At 31.2% G+C, this 18,466-nt stretch overlaps 1 protein-coding gene across 1 annotated transcript; it reads left to right on the top strand.

The window, feature by feature from the left end:
• The first annotated feature begins 6,649 nt into the window (after nt 1–6,649).
• On the top strand, nt 6,650–16,434 carry LOC133675514 (probable acyl-activating enzyme 17, peroxisomal). Its single transcript, XM_062096919.1, has 14 exons — nt 6,650–7,061; nt 7,540–7,669; nt 7,782–8,050; nt 8,656–8,860; nt 10,015–10,055; nt 10,153–10,278; nt 11,076–11,149; nt 12,161–12,381; nt 13,824–13,918; nt 14,095–14,311; nt 14,793–14,918; nt 14,998–15,096; nt 15,800–16,012; nt 16,107–16,434. The coding sequence occupies exons 1-14, from the start codon at nt 6,799–6,801 to the stop codon at nt 16,215–16,217; spliced, it is 2,190 nt and encodes a 729-aa protein (XP_061952903.1). The 5' UTR covers nt 6,650–6,798; the 3' UTR covers nt 16,218–16,434.
• The last annotated feature ends 2,032 nt before the right edge of the window (nt 16,435–18,466 follow it).

The following is an 18,466-nucleotide window of genomic DNA, read 5'->3' as shown; positions in this document are numbered from 1 at the left end:
TTTTATTTACTGTTTTGCCCATTAAAAAAAAAAAAAAAAAAAACTATACATATGCATGGTGTGGCAGGGGTTGTGATCTTTATTTTATTTTATTGTATTTTTTATTTATTTATATGTAAATGGGGAACATTTAACTATATGGACATGTAACTAACCCGTGTGTTTGCATCGTTAGTTTGGATGGAAGCTTGCCTAAGGTTATGTTTGTTTTTTGAAATTTATTTTTTAAAAAATTATTTTTTAAATTTTTTTGTATTTATTTGCTATTAGAAAAGTTGGTCAACAAAAAACACTTTTAAATCAAAGAAAAATTTGACTTGGTTTCTAGGAAAGTGTTTTCCTGGAAAATTTGGGTGGAAAACACTTTCTGGAAGTTGTAAAGAAATTAGAAATGTCATATTATTTGCTGATTATATCAAATTTGGTTCTCATACTTTTGATTGCTATATATATTTTGTTTTGAATATTTATTTTTCAATGTCATCTCTTAAATTTTAATTTTTATATTAACTTTGGTCTCGTTTTTATAATTGTTATTTGCTTTTTCCTTATCATTTTTTTATTGAAATTTTTTATGTATCAAATTTGATCCTCATTCTTTTGATTGTTACTTATTTTATTTGAAATAATTTATGAAATGTTAATTATTATTATTTTAATTTCTTCATCTTTTATTTTTTTTTATTTTTTAGATTTGATCTCTATTATTTTGATTATTATTTATTTTATTTGAGATAATTTATGAAATTATTATTTTTTTCAATTTCATTCTCATTCAACTTTTTAATTTGTAAGATTTGTTTCTTATTATTTTAATAAACTTAAGAAAAATAAAACATTAATAAGTTATTTTCCAGCTCATTTTCCATGACATAACCGAACACTAGAAAATGTTTTCTAACTTATTTTTCATTACACTACCAAACATCAGAAAATAATTTATTTTTCCAGAATTCACTTTTTAAAAGAAAACTACTTTCCAACAAACAAACGAGGTATAATTTCAAATAAAACATATACAATTGAAGATGGTCATGCTTGAAATTAGAAATTGAGGGACCAATTCACAAATGATTTAAGGTTTAGAGGAGGTTTGAGTTGTTTAGCTTATCTCTTAAAATATAATAAAACAGCTTCATTTCAAGACTAATTGGAGTTGCGTTGCTGCGTTAGAAGAAAAATAGTTATATTTGGTATATTTTAAAAAAACCCTCAATACGATTGAGATGATATGACACTTTTTGTCCACATATACACTTATGCCCAGTGATATCTAAATTATTGAGGTGTGACAATTTGTTAGCCTTTTTTTATTATTATATATTATCTAGCCATTGGTGGAGATTTTTTATTCTTCCATCATATTGGTGAAGGTTGTTAAAATCACAATTTAACTTATAAAATTATATAATTTTACAAGTTAATGTAAGTTTAACATGCTAAATTATTCATAAAATTCAAAAATAAATAAAATTAAGTTGAAATTGGATAAAATTATTAAAATCTGATGAAATTACAATTTCATCACCGATTTAAAGATTGCATCATAGAAAATAAAATTATCATTGCTATTACAGGTGTCTAGCAACTATTGGCATTTGGCCTATTATAAAAGAAAAAATTGCAAAATCATGTTCTTTCAGACTTTCAGTGTTTAACTTTCACAAAGACAATTTGACGGTGAGAATTCAATTTCGGCTTATGCTGGATGCCGCGATCAATTAGCAACTCTCTTAGCTCAAAAGGAGGCATACTGGAGGCAGCGAGCAAAGCAACTATGGTTGAAGGAGGGTGATTTGAATACAAAGTATTTCCATGAGATGGCTTCCAGTAGAAGAAAGTGCAAGAGGTTGATTACGCTGATTAATGATGCGGGTGAGGTGTTTGATGAGATAGAGGGGATGAACAAGGTTGTGTTAGGGTATTTTCTCCAACTGTTCGACAAAAATCCTGACTCGGAATCACCTTTGCTAGACTGTATTCAGCCGTGTGTTTCAGCTGCACAAAATGAATCATTGCTGGCTCCAGTACAAGATATGATGAAATAAAAAAGAGTTGTTTTCCAGGTGAAACCTTATATTTGTTGAGGATTATTACAGAGATAATTTATTGCAGAGATAAATTAACTAGTTGCCGAATTAGGATTTCAATTTTAGTATCAGTTTTATCCGTATAAGAAAAACACTTTTATTTACAATTTTAAAAAGAATAAATTTAAAAAAATACATGTCGATTAAAATTAATATGAAATAGATTTTTACATATAAAATAATAATAAAATTATTTTATCTTCTATATAATCAAAACTTAAAACTCAATTACATGTCAGTTTAGTGCAAAAAGTAAAGTTTAGTATAAAAAGCAAAAATTACTTGGCTAACCATTTTATTTTTTTCATCTTGGTTGTATAAAAAATATAAGGTGTCATAATAGCAATCGGTATTGAAGAAAAAAAAGTATTTAATTTTGAATTATTTGAATTTTTATTTAAACCATGTATTTTAAGATGCTTGAACTATGTATGAATTTTTATTTGAAGCGTGTATTTTAAGGTGCTTGAACTAGATAAGAATTTTTATTTAAAGCATGAATTTTTTTTTATGTATTTTAAAATTTCTTATGATTTTACTATCCGAGTACATTTTATATTTTTCATACCGTGTTAAAATCGTGATTTTAACAAACTTGATCTTGGTATTATTTATTAGGATTCTACTTTTTAATTTGAGAAAGGAAAAAAAAAAAGAGGAATCAATAGCGATGGATGGCATGGGAGAAGAAGTTAATATGTTAAAATTCCTACCCTTCTTTTTCTTAGATCTCTCGTTAATTAAAGCATTGCACACCTTCTCTACCGTAGAAGAACTTAACCTGCTAAAATTGCTATTTTTTTTTCCTTTTAATTTTTATGTTGTGGAAGTTTATCTAAGCAAAAATATGAATATTAAAAAAAATGATGCATTAGTTATTTATTTCATGAGGTCTATTTTGAAGAAAAAACAAATATAAATAGAAAAGATAAAATAAAATAAAAAAATTTACCTACCAAAAAATAATAAGAATAACTTGTACTGTATTTTTCTCTCCTCCTTATAATTAATTGTTTTTAATCAGATTCAGAGAAGAATTAACTTCTTGTGCAATATAAAATTTCTCGAGAAGCAAAGGTATGTTTCTGTCCAACTAACGATTTTTAGACGATCCAATGTTGATCTTCCAAGTTTCACAACATTACAAAAGTTAGAAATTATATCAGATTCATTCATTAATGGTTTACATTCCTAATTGTACTATACTTTAAAAGATACGGAGAAAATTATTTACATGTTCTTACTGTAAATATAAGTTCATTATATCGTGGAACATACTATAAACATGAAGTATTTATATTGTGAATCACATTGTAATACTTAAAAACATTATTCTTTCTGTGTTTTAGTTAAAAAGTAGTCAAACCTAATAGTATTGTGTTTTAGTTATTTATTTCATGAGGTATATTTTGAAGAAAAAACAAATATAAATAGAAAATATAAAATCAATGCAAAGCATTAGTTATTTGCAGTCAGACCCAACACTATTCAAGGATATTGGATCTGGTTTCCTAGCTGACCTAATGATATTTGATTTGGCTCCGCAGTCACACTTAAAGCTATTGGGTCTGGCTTTACTATTAGACCCAAGACATTTAAAATCACTTTTCATATTTTTTTTATATTTAAAATAAAAATTGTTATTGATCTACTGTGAAACACGAGCACTATACTAATTTGTATTTAAAGATGAAAGTAACTAAAATTATATCAGTCCCTTTTGTTAAAAACAGTTGCAATTATTTAAGATGAATTTTACAAGAATTGAAATATGACCATTAAAGTGAATAAATGTCTGACTTATCTAAAACATTTTAAAAAAGTGTTCTATTTCTATTATAAAGTATGAAAAAATACTTCCTTCTTGGAATTAATTACTTTATTTGGCGTAAATATTTATATAACTTTATTTTATTTTTATATCTACCTTTATCCTATTAATTAATGTTTTACATTCGTAATTTGGTTTTGATCCACAGTGCAGTTTAGAACACCTATCTGTTATGTGTGTGTTCCCACACACACACACACACACACCCGTCTTCCACTCTCCACGGCACAGCAATGGAAGGGCACGGCACAAACGCTTCAATTCATTAAATAAATCTCTCCTTAGTCCTTACAGGTCTTCGAGTGCAAATTTAAGCACAACCCGCTATTAGCCGAACGATCGTTTTACGGATTTTTCTTTGGTTAACTTACAGCTGGGGTAAAATAATATTTTTTATAAAATACATTTATCATTATCATCTTAATAAGGAACAACTCAATCTTTTTATATTATAACTACATAATTAAATAACTTAAATATCTTTAAAAGTAAAATATATTAAAATTAGAGATAAGGGGCTTTTAGTCATTCAATGCATTGATTGGTTAGTGAAATAATTGAAAAAAGTAAAAAAATTGAAATTTATGCAAAGAAATTTCCATCGTTTTGTCATGAGTTTTTTTAGTTATAATTAATTTCAATAGAGAATAATTAATTCTTTTAATAAATATAAATATAATTAAAAATTTTAAAGTCGTTGGCGCTTGTGTAGCACACGCCAGCTAGTGAATATGAAGGTTTTTAGTTTTTTTTTAATAAAAAACTCTATAATCACTCGAGTATTTTTTATTCTAGAAAAAATATAATCTGAACTGCAGTCTAACGATCGATCTAATTTAGTATTGTAGGTAGTTTTGTGGTTGTGGTTTGAAAAAAGTTGTTTTGAAAAAAGTATTTTTGGGTTGGTTTGGTATTAAATATATATGTTTAGTTAAAACTATGGTTGAAATTGAGGTTGAACAAAAAGTAGTTTAATGTGTTTGGTTAAAAAAATATTTTTCAAATTGAGGTTATATATATATATAATAAATAATTCTTATATCAAATATTTTTTATTGTTCCATTAAACGATCTACAATTTCATCACGTACTCTATCCGATAAAGACTACAGTTTCCTTGGTTTCTTAAGCGCATAACAACATCAGATAAAATATCATCATGATCAAAATTGAGATTGCGATCAAATTCTGCAAATGCTACGTCATCAAGCAATCTTCTTCTAATTTTTTGAATAAAACACAATTAGAAATAAAAATAAAAATTGATTTTTTTAACTGGTTCAGACTCAATTCAATGTATTTAATTTTGGACTAGACCCGGTCCGACCGAAACGGTGAAGAATAACTCCACTATTCACGTGAACAATGGAGTTTCACTCTTTATTGTCCGCAGGTTCGCGGAAAACAGCTGGGAGTTGCTTTCCACAAACCTGCGGTTTTAAAAACTGCAAATAGGTCTTATACCAAATCGGGTAAAAAATTTGAAAACTAGCAAACTCGGTTAAAATCGGTCAAACTCAGCAAACTTGGACCGAGTTTGACAACATTAACAAAATTTACTGTCTCTTCTCAGTCCTCTCCTCTCCATCTTGTTTGTCTCACGGTCTCCAGTCTCTAGTGTACAAAACACCCATGTTCATGGGCACCCACCCACCACCAGTGAAGTGCATCAATCACCAGAGAAGAATAGATTTAGGATGGGTTGTACAGCAATCACCAAAGAAGAATAGATTTGGGATGGGTTGAGAGACTGGGTTGCTAGGAGGAGCTTTTGGTGGGTTTTTTTTTTTTTATTATTGATGCTGGATCTTATGATGTGGGTTTTGGTGATGTTGATAGATTTGATTTTTCCTCCATGATAACTGAGATTGTCGAGAAAAACTTGAACTAGATGTAGAATAGGAATACACAGTTCACGAAGAAGGAAGCTAAAGAAATGCTTATCTCAGGGCTAACAGGAAAATCCGGAACACTGTCTTCAATAGCTGCTGATTCGAGAACAAGAACCATGGCATTCGATGCAGCCTAGTCCCGCCTTTGTCTTGATAGCTGAGCCAATAGCAACGCATTCGATAGCAGTTACAACCTAGGTAATGGTTGGCGGGGGAATGGTGGTCTTGACTTTTCTAGATGTTTTATTTTTTCTTTTTGAATAGGTGTGGACCACACCGTGTAGTTGTTGGAACAAGAACACATAGGATGGTTGGTGTGGCAATTATCAAGCATGTATTATATCTTATTTTTTAAAGTAAATGTGCAGATCATCTTCTTGTTTTCATGATTTTAATTATTCAAGATTCTTTGTAAATATTGGTTTTGACAAATAATTAATATATATAAATAAATCTCTAAGCTCTAACAGAAATTATCTTATAATAATTAAAAAATTACATGGTTTCATGATTTTGTTGGTTCTTGAATTGCTTTAGATTATTTGTTTTAAATTTGTTAATTATTAGTTAATGAAAAGTTATTTAAATAATATATGAATTTATATTTGAACAATATATTTTAAGGTATTTAAATTATACATGAATTTTTATTTGAATTATATATTTTAAGATATTTAAATTTTATATAAAAAAATTTCCATGATTTTATAATTTTAACATTTATTTTTACAACTCGAATTTATTTTATATTTTCAGTATTAAAAATATATTTTTGAGAACCTTATTTAGAAATATAAAATTATGAGCTGGTTTAAAAAATAAAAATAAAAAATAATTAGGAAGGATTGATGTCTCACGCACACCTAAGCAACAACAGATAGCTGCTATCTTCCCCCCCACCAAAAAAAATCTGATCAAATCTGTCTCTCTAAATAATCAGATAATCAAACCTCTTTTTTTCCAGATTATTAATCTCTGTAATTATATGGCTTCTCTACACTACAAAGCTTTAGACTCCATCTCTGTATCAGACATCGAAGCTCTTGGGATTTCCTCATCAATCGCACTCAAACTTTACGAAGATATCTCTGAAATCATCAACACTCATGGTCCATCCTCTCCTCAAACATGGACTCTTCTCTCCAAACGCCTACTTCATCCTCTTCTTCCTTTCTCCTTCCATCAGATGATGTATTATGGCTGCTTCAAGGACTTTGGCCCCGACCCGCCCGCTTGGTCACCTGACCCGTAAGACTTTTCATACATGATGTTAAGTTTGAGATCTGTCTGGCATGATTTTTTTATTTTAGTATAGAACATGTCAGGGCAAAAAATGAATTTAGTTTAGAAATGTATTTGATAAAAATGACTTAAAAACAACTCTCTTTAAAGAAGAAATGCGGTATAAGTTATAATGCATCAGTTGAAAGTTAAAGACATTCAACTTTTGATTAAATCAAGATTTTGATTTCAATTCAAAAGTTTTTATCCAACCAAACATATTTATAACTATTATTGAATCTAAAGTAAAAATCATTTTGCAGAAGTCATACCAAAGCTAACCTTAAATTATAATACTAAGAGGTAGTTCTTGAAATTGTGCAAGGAGAGAGAGAACAACTGAAATATCACTTGCGCTCGTTTTGAAGACAGACACTCTAGCCCATTTATACTATTTTTATTTTGTTATGCATGCCCGTTTGTTTGAATGTTGTTTCATGGACAGGGAGGCTGCAATGCTGACGAATGTGGGAAAGTTGTTAGAGAGGCGTGGAAAAGAGTTTTTGGGTTCTGCATATAAGGATCCCATATCAAGTTTCTCGCACTTTCAAGAATTTTCAGTATCCAATCCCGAGGTAGAATTTGTGCATGAATTTGTCGGTGCATCTTTATGCCCCCCCTTTTATTTTGTCAAAATTGAACCGTGAGTCAATTTTTGGCGTGGTTTCCTATGTCTTTGCTGGTCAGGTGTATTGGAAAACTGTACTCGATGAAATGAGAATATCATTTTCAGTTCCTCCCCAATGTATTTTAAGCGAGAATACATCTAGAGAAAGTTCCGTGGCAAACCCAGGTGGTCAATGGCTTCCTGGAGCATATGTAAATCCTGCAAAAACTTGTTTGACTTCGAATTGTAAGAGAACTTTGGATGATGTTGTTATAAGATGGCGTGATGAAGGAAATGATGATATGCCTGTAAGCAGTTTGACACTCAAGGAATTGCGTTCAGAGGTTTGGTATGCTGGTTTTCACATACAAGTTTTGTTTATTACAAGTTGTTTTATCTGTTGGCTAAAAATTTTCATTTCCATAATTTGGATGCATTAACTCTATGGTGGAAAATGGAAATGGCCTCTCTTTAAAAAAGATGTCGCAATACTGTAATTCTATCACACCTTGCAATGACATGCTTTGAAGTAGGTTTTGGAATAACTTTGTCAATCTTCTAATATGGTTTCAACCTCATACCATTGTTTTGCTTGTCCTATAATTAGACCTCATATAAAGTTTTGTATTTATTGCTCTAGATATAGTTAAAATGACGAAAAAGATTCTTGTGGTGCGTTATGTTTAGTTGGGTTTAAGACTTAGTAGAGGTGAGTTGTGTTAGGAGATTCATAATCTTTTATCATATACAATCAGTGTAATATTTTATTGGAAATAATTTACTGCAGCGTGGTTCTTTCTGATGTGCTAAGATATCATGAAGTTAAGAGATAATCACATGAGGCTTATCTCGACTTCTGTTAAATTCTTTGATTTTGGTTATTCTTCTCATATATTTTTCCCTCCAACTTTCTCCATGTCTGACGCAAATTTCTCCTTGCACTACAACTTGCAGGTTAGTTGCATATGCACTCAATGCTCTGGGTTTGGACAGAGGATCTGCAATTGCAATTGATATGCCAATGAATGTGGAGTCTGTGATTATCTACCTTGCTATTGTTCTGGCAGGACATGTAGTTGTATCCATTGCTGATAGCTTTGCTCCACTTGAAATATCAACAAGGCTTAAAATTTCAGAAGCGAAAGCCATATTTACTCAGGTAATAACTTATTTCCTTCCATAGGAATAAAATCATTCACATTCTTCATTAATATATTTGTGCTTGAATTTTCTCAAGCTGTGGAGTAACCCAGTGGATTTTTAAGTCTGTGTTTCCTTGTCTGACACATTTCACTTAAATGAATTCTCTGCAAACCCTACTTCATCTTTGTTTGATTACTTGAGTCGGTGATAGATTTTGCTCCTAGGGTATCTTTAAGCACTGTTGTTCACTTTATCTCATTTAACAAAAAAAAGAAAATTTCCGCAATTATTTTTTTTGTAAGCATGATATCGCATGATATCTTCCAATTGTAATTTAAATTTACAACTGAAAGCTGCTTTGGTTTAGATTAGTCCTTTTCCACCTCTTTGTAAGAAGTGTAGCCTTATAGGATATATTTGATGAAGTTCCTTGAGATATACTTAATGCACTCTGGTTTGCAGCAAATGTCAGGACACTCTGTGTGGAAGCTTACCCTAAATGACTCTGATTAACCATTGTATTAGATGTCAAAAGGGACAATAAATCAATTACATAGGATACCATGAAGATCTTTAACACACAAAGGCTCCTCGCTCTATGGAATTACTTTCAGGTTTCACATATCTATTATTAAATAAAAATTCATATGACGTTGGTCACTGAGGTGCTAAACTTGTGAGAATCTATTAATCTCTAGTCATGCAATATTATGCTATCCTTATTGGTTCTCAATATAAATGAACTCAATAAGGGCTATTCCTAAGTCAGTACTGATCATACATGTTTGTATCATGGCTGAGGGTTCATGTTTGTGATGATCTTTCAGTGGGATTTTGTTCAATGCTAACGTCTCTTCCCTGGGTTATTTATTGTTCAATCTATCAAAAAGTGTTTGAGCTCACCCTCTTTTATCTTCACTTGATACTGTGTTATGGTACTAAGTAAGTGTATGGTAAGTTTGTGCTTTGGAGATTTGGAAGCTGAAAATGAAAGGCTTCATCTCAATAGTGGTGTTATCAGAACTCTTAGCTTAATAAACATCTCTGAGGTGATCTGCTCTGACTTATTCATTTTTATTTTCTACCGATAATGTTATGATTGTTATCCATTCCTCATGTAAGTGTATGGTCCTTGACTTTCTTCTCATTCTTCAAAACCCTTTTCCACAGGATCTTATAATTCGTGGTGATAAAAGTATTCCATTGTACAGGTGAAATTTTCTTTACTCTTTATTCATATAGTAAAAAATTCAGGTTCATGCATTTCTTTGTGAATGTTTGACTTGCCATATAACTTCAATTCTACAGTCGAGTTGTGCATGCTCAAGCACCTATGGCAATTGTCCTTCCTACCAAAGGCTGTAGCTTCAGCATGAACTTGCGTGACGGTGACATTTCCTGGCATGATTTCCTTGAAAAAGCAACAGATTTAAGGTATGCTTTCTTATGTTTTTTCTTTCTCTTTTTCTATATTTTCAACTTTAAATTGGAATTAACTGCTTGTTTTAAGCTTCACATTGATTAAATGCATGATGTACCCCATGTTATGGCTGCTCTTGCTCATAATTTGGATAGGGCATGATATTTGATCCACATAAGCAACCAAAATGTGATATTTTGGGACTTGTGACAGAAAGGCAATGAATGCATGGATGCATTGCTGTCCAACCAAGAATTAAGAAGTTCTGTGAAATATTTTCTTGAGTTTTCATGTTTTGCTGAATCCCGTGGTGATAGTTCTCATCTTGTTTGATATAAAATTACTCCTGGTGTGATGGAGAAGTAATTCATTGTATGTCAAGATCATTATTTTTGACTTGGCATTATTCCGGTTGGTTTTATATGCTTGCCAATTGCTACTCGCTTCGAATAGTTTCACTTCTCCTGGGTGTTGAAGGAGCTTTTTGGAAATTGGATTAGTTATGCAAACTGTAGGCTGTTTCGTTGATTATAACTTTAAGAATGTCTTTTTGAGATATTAAATCATATGCTGTTGGGAACAAATGAAAAAAAATTATCTAGTTTTTCTCTCTTTTCTTGTTGGAACAACTTAATTTTGACATTAGCATATCTACTGCTTTCTGTTTCACATTTGACAATTCTTTAGTAAACTATCAAATAGGAATTTATCAAAGAGCTTCCTGATAAGTAATTTCTTTAGTTTGAACTTGTGATTGATGAAGTTATACTATTGATGCTACACATGCTCATCTTTAACATTAAAACTGCAGAGGAGATGAATTTGCAGCCGTTGAACAACCAGTTGAAGCATTTACAAATATCCTTTTCTCATCTGGAACTACAGGTAACTTGCTGGTATTCTAGGCTCATTTAGCTTTCTGGCTCTTTATTTTATTGTTTACATTCAAAACGGTATTTCTTTGAGCAAGTTGAGGGTTTTTTTCCATGTCTTTAGTTAAATTAATAATGAAATAAATTGCAAATCTTTTTAAAAACTGTTTTTAAATCACTAAAAGTCGTAATATGTCATCTAATTGCAAAAGACAAGGTATTTTATATTTTTGGAGTAATCAAGTAAGATTAATGCTGTAAATTTGAAGTTATGGTGGACTTCAACCATGATTTCTCTGGAAATGAGGAAGGACAGGTGGTTACTTGAAGCTGCTTCTTTTTTTTTAATGTTTAGTTTAGTTTTCTTAGTTAATTTCAAGAAGCCTATTATTGTGTTCACAATTTCTTCATTATCACTTAAAGGAGCTTCAATATTTTAATGGAGTTCTGGTTTTTCATGTCAGAAGAAAATGTAAATGTTCAGGTTCTGATTTGTATGCAAGTATTTGCACACCAACTTCATGGATCATTTGGGTCAAATGTCATCCTTTTAACATCTATCATGAAGGGGATATCGACCTACAATAGCTTTGTGATATTATGTTCTGTGGTTTTAGCATGTTCTACATATTGACTCCAATTTAGCACAGTTGTTAGCACTCACCATAGCTGCCTGAAGAACTTAAAACTGTGGTTCATGATTCCAAGTAAAGAAAATAACACAAATTCATTGTAATCTAACAGCAGAAACCAAATCATAAGCTGGTGCCATTCTGACTTGACAAGATCTTTGGTAACTTGCTTCCATCAAAGTTTTTGAAGTTCTGGATATGATTTTATTGTCACAGTTTACCAATAACCTTTGATTCTGTAAATCAATAGGAGATACATCAGAACTAAACCTAATCCTGCACAATTCAGATAAACTGTTAATTCTATTCTAGAGGTTTCAAAACTGATTAAAACTGAGTAAAGGTTTCAAATTCTTAGTGACAAGTGTGAATGGGACCATTTGCTCATGTAGGGGAGCCAAAAGCAATTCCGTGGACCCATTTGACTCCTTTCAAAGCTGCTGCTGATTCATGGTGCCACATGGATATCCGCAAGGGTGATATTGTTGCTTGGCCAACTAACCTTGGGTGGATGATGGGTCCTTGGCTAGTATATGCTTCATTATTAAATGGGGCATCCATTGCTTTATATAATGGATCCCCTCTTGGTTCTGGCTTTGCCAAATTTGTACAGGTAAGAATTCCATTCCCATTTGTCTATTTAATATTTCTCAGTGCCAGTTTTCTCTGTTGCCATCTGACTTCTTAGTTTATCTTCCTGTTCCAAAATCTAGTGTTATTTTATGCGTTCACTTGTCCAGATCATCATAACTTCTAGACTATTTGTAGTCTTATTTTTTTTTTTTGAAAATTGAATTCTTTGTCATCTCTGCAATTGCTGTTCAATTTAATTCCTTTAATAACTTTAAGCCATAGATAATTCCGGAATCTTCTTACCAAAAACTTCTAGTGAGTCTCTCTCCATCAATTGTAAGCTATTGTCATCCTGTGTCTATTATAAACTTTCTGACCTGTGGTTAAACTTCACTTTTTCCTTGTGAATTCACTTTTGTTCATATATTAACTGAGCTTCCATTTCCCATTATTTGAAGAGAGAGAAAGAGAGACAATAACAACAACCAAGCCTCAGTCTAAAACAGTTTATTAAAAATTTCACCTACATGTTTGGTAGTTATAATGTAATGTAAAGAAGAACATAATTGGTCCACTCCTTTCTCTGGTTACTCAAATTCAATGTTTTTGTGATGAAAAGTATTCATTGATATAATCAGTTAGAAAAAGAAATTAAAGTTGATCATTTCTTGAACTTACTGCCTTTAAATATTTTGAAGGAGGATTACATTTTTTAATGTGATTACACTCTAAAGAGGGGTGGCATGATCACTTTTTTTTCTTTATTTTTTCTTTTTCAAGAAATTGTTCGAGAAATGTAATTATACTCTTTAATTGTTCTTAATCATGGTTTAATAATTTTATTTTTTATTTTTTATTTTTTAAATCGCAACTGTCATTACTACCTGGATGTAATCACCTTTACAACTTATAATTTGATGCGCATTACAATTCCAATCATCATTATATTCCATGAGATGTTAAAAGAGTAACCAAACAGTGTAATCAAAATTCTAATTTAATCACATTAAATCTCTACCTTGATTACGTTCTACCATAAGATGTTGATGTAATTCAAGTTACTCTTACACCCTCTGGTTTCTTCTTCTGGAACCTGTTATTAAATTTAGGAAGTAAATGTGAATTTAAATTTAGTTGACACAGAAAACAGAATGGTGCTCCACTGAACTTCTCTCTTTTGTTGAACTCAGAAGCAATACATAATGCAACAGTGGAAAGCTTGGATGGGAAGACATTAGTGTGAAAAGCAATTATGCATGTTTGCTACTTTCATGTGTTGATTACATTAGTCAATTGTTAAATGATTTGACAAAGACATGATTTCTTTTCAAGAGAATTTTATTTTCTGACAGAATTTTCCTGAGAATATTTTGAAAGACATAGGATTTGAAAAGTAATATTGCTTAAGATATGCTGTTTAATATATGCTTTAAGAATTTAAGATTTTTGAAGTTCATACAAATTCTCCTACAATTTGTCCAGGATGCTAGAGTAACGATGCTTGGTGTGATCCCAAGTATGGTCCGGATATGGAAAAGTGCAAACCCCACATCGGGCTATGATTGGTCTGCCATTCGGTAAGTGTAAGTTCTAGACTTTTACTTTAGTTCTGTTTGTTCTCACTTTGTAAAGTGCGGTAGATATGCAAGGGTTTATTTGTGTTTCTCTGTTTGATTGAAGATTATGTATTGTGGATTTTTTCCCCTGTTACTGATTCAAGATATATTCATTATGGTCTTGTCAAATATGGTAGTTGCTTTGCCTCCACTGGTGAAGCATCAAGTGTAGATGAATACCTATGGTTGATGGGACGAGCTCAGTACAAACCTATTATTGAATATTGCGGTGGCACAGAGATTGGTGGCGGATTTGTTTCCGGGTCCTTGTTGCAGCCTCAATCACTGGCTGCTTTTAGCACGCCAGCAATGGGATGCAGTTTGTTTATTCTTGGTGACGATGGTCATCCTATAGTGAGCATTATTGCACCTTACATTAATTTGAGAAAATATTAGTCCTTATCAATTATAACAAGAGCAGTATATGAAGTTTGGTTTAGTACTCAAATATTGAAATCTGTGCACATAAAAATACTATCCAAGAGTGGTTATGCATTTCTGTTCGGAACATTATCTAGTTGTACCCTAATGAAGAGCAATGATTGTTTTCCTACTAAATATATGCAGTTAGTAGTTCGGAATCCTTCCTAACCAGGGCACTTCTAAATTTGTGTCTTGTCATGCTTAAGAAAGTTTCGGAAGACTTTGTTAAGGAAAATCTCTTTTTCTTTCTTATTTTTAAAAAAATAAATAAATCTGACAAGCTTGTGATTTGGCTTCATCTCTGTTTTGACAAAAAGGTTCTACTGAACTTATAAATTTACTACTTATTGGAATATTCCAATATTCCAATGAACAATTTGACAACTCATTGTTCCCATTTCTTCAAGCACAGCCACAAAATGTACCAGGGATGGGTGAACTGGCACTTGGTCCTCTCATGTTTGGAGCTTCAAGCACACTGCTGAATGCTGACCATTACAATGTGTACTTTAAAGGAATGCCCCTTTGGAATGGAAAAGTAAGTGCTCCTCTGTATCTCTCTATTAATTTGGTGTTGCAGCCACTTGAGTAGTGGACTTTTGATTTCATTCATGCAGATTCTTCGAAGGCATGGAGATGTTTTTGAGCGTACTTCTAGAGGTTATTATCATGCACATGGCCGCGCAGATGATACAATGAATCTTGGGGGTATCAAGGTGTGCTTTTAATCTTTTGATTAATAAAATCTTTGGAAAGCAATTGTGTGTTTTGCAGACACATAAAACAAGCTAATCTCTCACCCCATTATAGGAAGATGAGAACATTGTTACCTTCCCTTACAAAAGCCCAGTAAAGCCAGACAAGCTAATCTCTCCTCTCCCGCGCGTCATATTAACCTGTCCCCTAACTTTCCTCTGGTTCCAAGCCATCTGTTGCAACCAAATTGCTCTTTTTAAAAATCATTCCTTAAATAGTTGAACTTCAATTCTTTCATCTGTTTTTCATGGCCAGTGATTCTGTTCTGAAGAATTAAAAGTATACTGACTGAGTTTTATCTCCCCAGTCAGATACAAGCCTCGAGAAACAGCGTTGCAAGTTTGAGCATAGCAAACATATTTCCAAACAAGACAATCATATTTGAATTGCTTAATGAACAAATTCATTTCAGAGCGGCAGGGTTTAAAATTGTTAAGATGAACCTAATAATGCTGAAAAATGGGGACCCTTTTGGTCATCCAAGTACTACAGCTTCTGCTGTTTTAATTTTATTTTCCTCAAGACATGGTTTTCCGTCGAGCACAACAAGGGTTATGTATGAAACTGCAATTGAAGCTGATATGTTTTCAAGACATGGTCCTTACATTCTTTTGTTTTGTTTTTGGATTTTTTTCTTCAATAAAAATGATTCTGTTTCTGCAGGTTAGCTCTGTTGAGATTGAACGAGTCTGTAATGCTGTTGATAGCAATGTCCTGGAGACAGCTGCCATTGGGGTGCCTCCACCTCAAGGCGGGCCTGAGCAATTGGTAATTGCTGTTGTATTCAAGGATTCAGATGATTCTACTGTTGACTTGGATAAGTTGAGGATTTCTTTCAATTCAGCAGTGCAAAAGAAACTAAATCCTCTGTTCAGGGTAATTAATAATAATTTCTGCTCGGCACATCTCTATTAACTTTCAAAATCAAGCACATGGAATTGACTTGTATTCATTATTCTGAAATATGCAGATTTCTCATGTCGTGCCCTTTTCTTCTCTTCCAAGGACTGCTACAAACAAGGTCATGAGAAGGGTTTTGCGGCAGCAACTTTCTCAGCAGGACCAAAACTCTAAACTGTAAGAGATTCCTGTTAAGAAGGAAAATGATGTTAAAAGTTATCAAAGTAGTGCAATGCTTTCTGTATTGAATTGACAATTGCTTTGTTGTGCGAGGAAAAAATGATGTGCACAATCAAACCACGATATAACTGTAAACATATTAGGCTTGAGATAAATGCTGAATTATGAGTCTAATATATATTAAAATGATTGGTGCCGAATTGGTGGGCTATTTTGTCTCCGTTGTTTCCCATATCATCTTCTCTATCTGATTGGGCTTTCAATGGGTTTGATTGAGAAGAAATTTTTTTCTTTCTGATTGGACCTTTAATGGGTTTAATAACTAAGATGAAATTCAAGATTATTGTTTCCCTTGTCATCTTCTCTTTGTGATTTGGGCCTTCAATGAGTTTGAATGATATGAAAAGAGTTACCATTAGGAACTGATGCTGTATTTACTTGCTGGAAAAAAGTTTTATTTTAAAAAATAATTTTTTTGAAAAGTAGATTTTTGAAAAATAAATTATTTTTTTTATATTTGGTAGTATCATGGAAAATAAGCTGGAAAATACTTTCTAGTGTTTGGTTATCTCATGGAAAATTAATTGAAAAATAATTTATTAATGTTTTAATATTTTAATTTTTAAAAAGTTTATATGTATATATATAGAATCTTAAATAGAAATATTTAATCATTTACAATAAAATATGATTTTTTTATTATATCATACATTTATATATAGCTTACTTTATAAAATATAACTATATATGTAATATAATATTTTAAATATAATATTATAGATATATAACCTTGTGAAATATTTTTTAAGTAAAACCTAGTAATATTTTTTTCACTTGTAAACATTTAAAATAATTTTTTTTGGTAGTATTAAGAGTATTAAATAAGAGTTAAATTATTTGGGTTTTTTTGGTATGAATATTTTGTTTTAGAGATAAATAGATACAAAAATATTTTGATGGGTTTTTTGGATATAGATTGTTTATTTTTTAAAAGGGTATGGACAATTATTCTTTTAATATATATCAATTAAGCATTAAGAAATAAATATAAACATCTTACATAAAAAATTGTTATGCATAAATATTAAGTTCTAATATCATTCATATACATATTAGTTCAAATTAACAATCACAAACATACTAGGCCATATAAAACAGGTAAATATACTTGTCAAATAACAAATATATGCTTTCTTATCATAGTAAAATCATCTTAGCAATTAGGTTTGTAGTAGTGTTGGTTCATAAAATTTTGAAACTAAATTTTCCTTAAATAAGCATTTTTTGCCATAAATACTTTTGCCAACATTTTATTTTGGACCAAGTGATCAAAAGCATCACCAAGAGTGATCTTCTCAAAGCCTTCAATTTCATCACTTCTGTATATAGCTCATTAACATCAAGTTGATTTTTGCTTAGACTTTGAATTGCAAACACTACATCTCTAATCTTTTTAGACAACTTACAACTTTTCAACACCATCATCTTCATACATTCGATTTCTCTTTCTATGTTGCCTCTTTTATGCACTAGAGGAAGATGTCTCTTTACCTTTTGAAGTTTCTTCATATTCCCCTTCATTTTCAATTGAAATAGATTGCACTTCAATGTTCTCTTCTAGGTTGATATCAACATATGATTTGATATAATTTCCGGTTGCCATGTCTTTTCCAATAATAATTGTCATTGCTTTATACATATCAAGTTTTTTGTTGAGATACTTGTCATGATTGAGATGTGGCTGTTCATAAAGATTAGAATATGCAATTTTTAGTTCCTTGTATAAATTTTTGGAAACAAAAGTAAATGTAAAAATTACAAAGAGTATACTATTTATCTTACCTTTACTTCAGCATATACATCTTTCGAAACCGCAATCATCTTCAAACAATCATCCCAACCAAAGACACTTTTATTTTTAAGTTTGGTTATTATACCCATTTTTTTCCTCATAGTTTTGAGATGATTGTCCACATGCTTAGGCTCGCATTGCACGTTGAACTTTTGATTAATTTTTGTAGCCACCTTAACAAAATTTTATGCTTTAAAGGTGGAAGAAGACTTGTTTCCTTTAAGTGCCTTCTCGGCTAATATCTCAAGTAGCATGTGAGATATAGACTTAGACCATGTGAAATGCTTACCCTTGCATTTTTCATTCTTCGTGGTACTCATTTCTACAAAAAAATCATAAATTTATACAAAATAAAATCATACAATATTTAGATTGACTTAATTTTATACAAAAAAAAA

The sequence above is a fragment of the Populus nigra genome, chromosome 16, assembly GCF_951802175.1.
Source record: "Populus nigra chromosome 16, ddPopNigr1.1, whole genome shotgun sequence".
NCBI classification, from domain to species: Eukaryota; Viridiplantae; Streptophyta; class Magnoliopsida; order Malpighiales; family Salicaceae; genus Populus; species Populus nigra.
The sequence above is the reverse complement of the archived record's forward strand: the minus strand, read 5'-3'. Positions and strand labels throughout refer to the sequence as shown.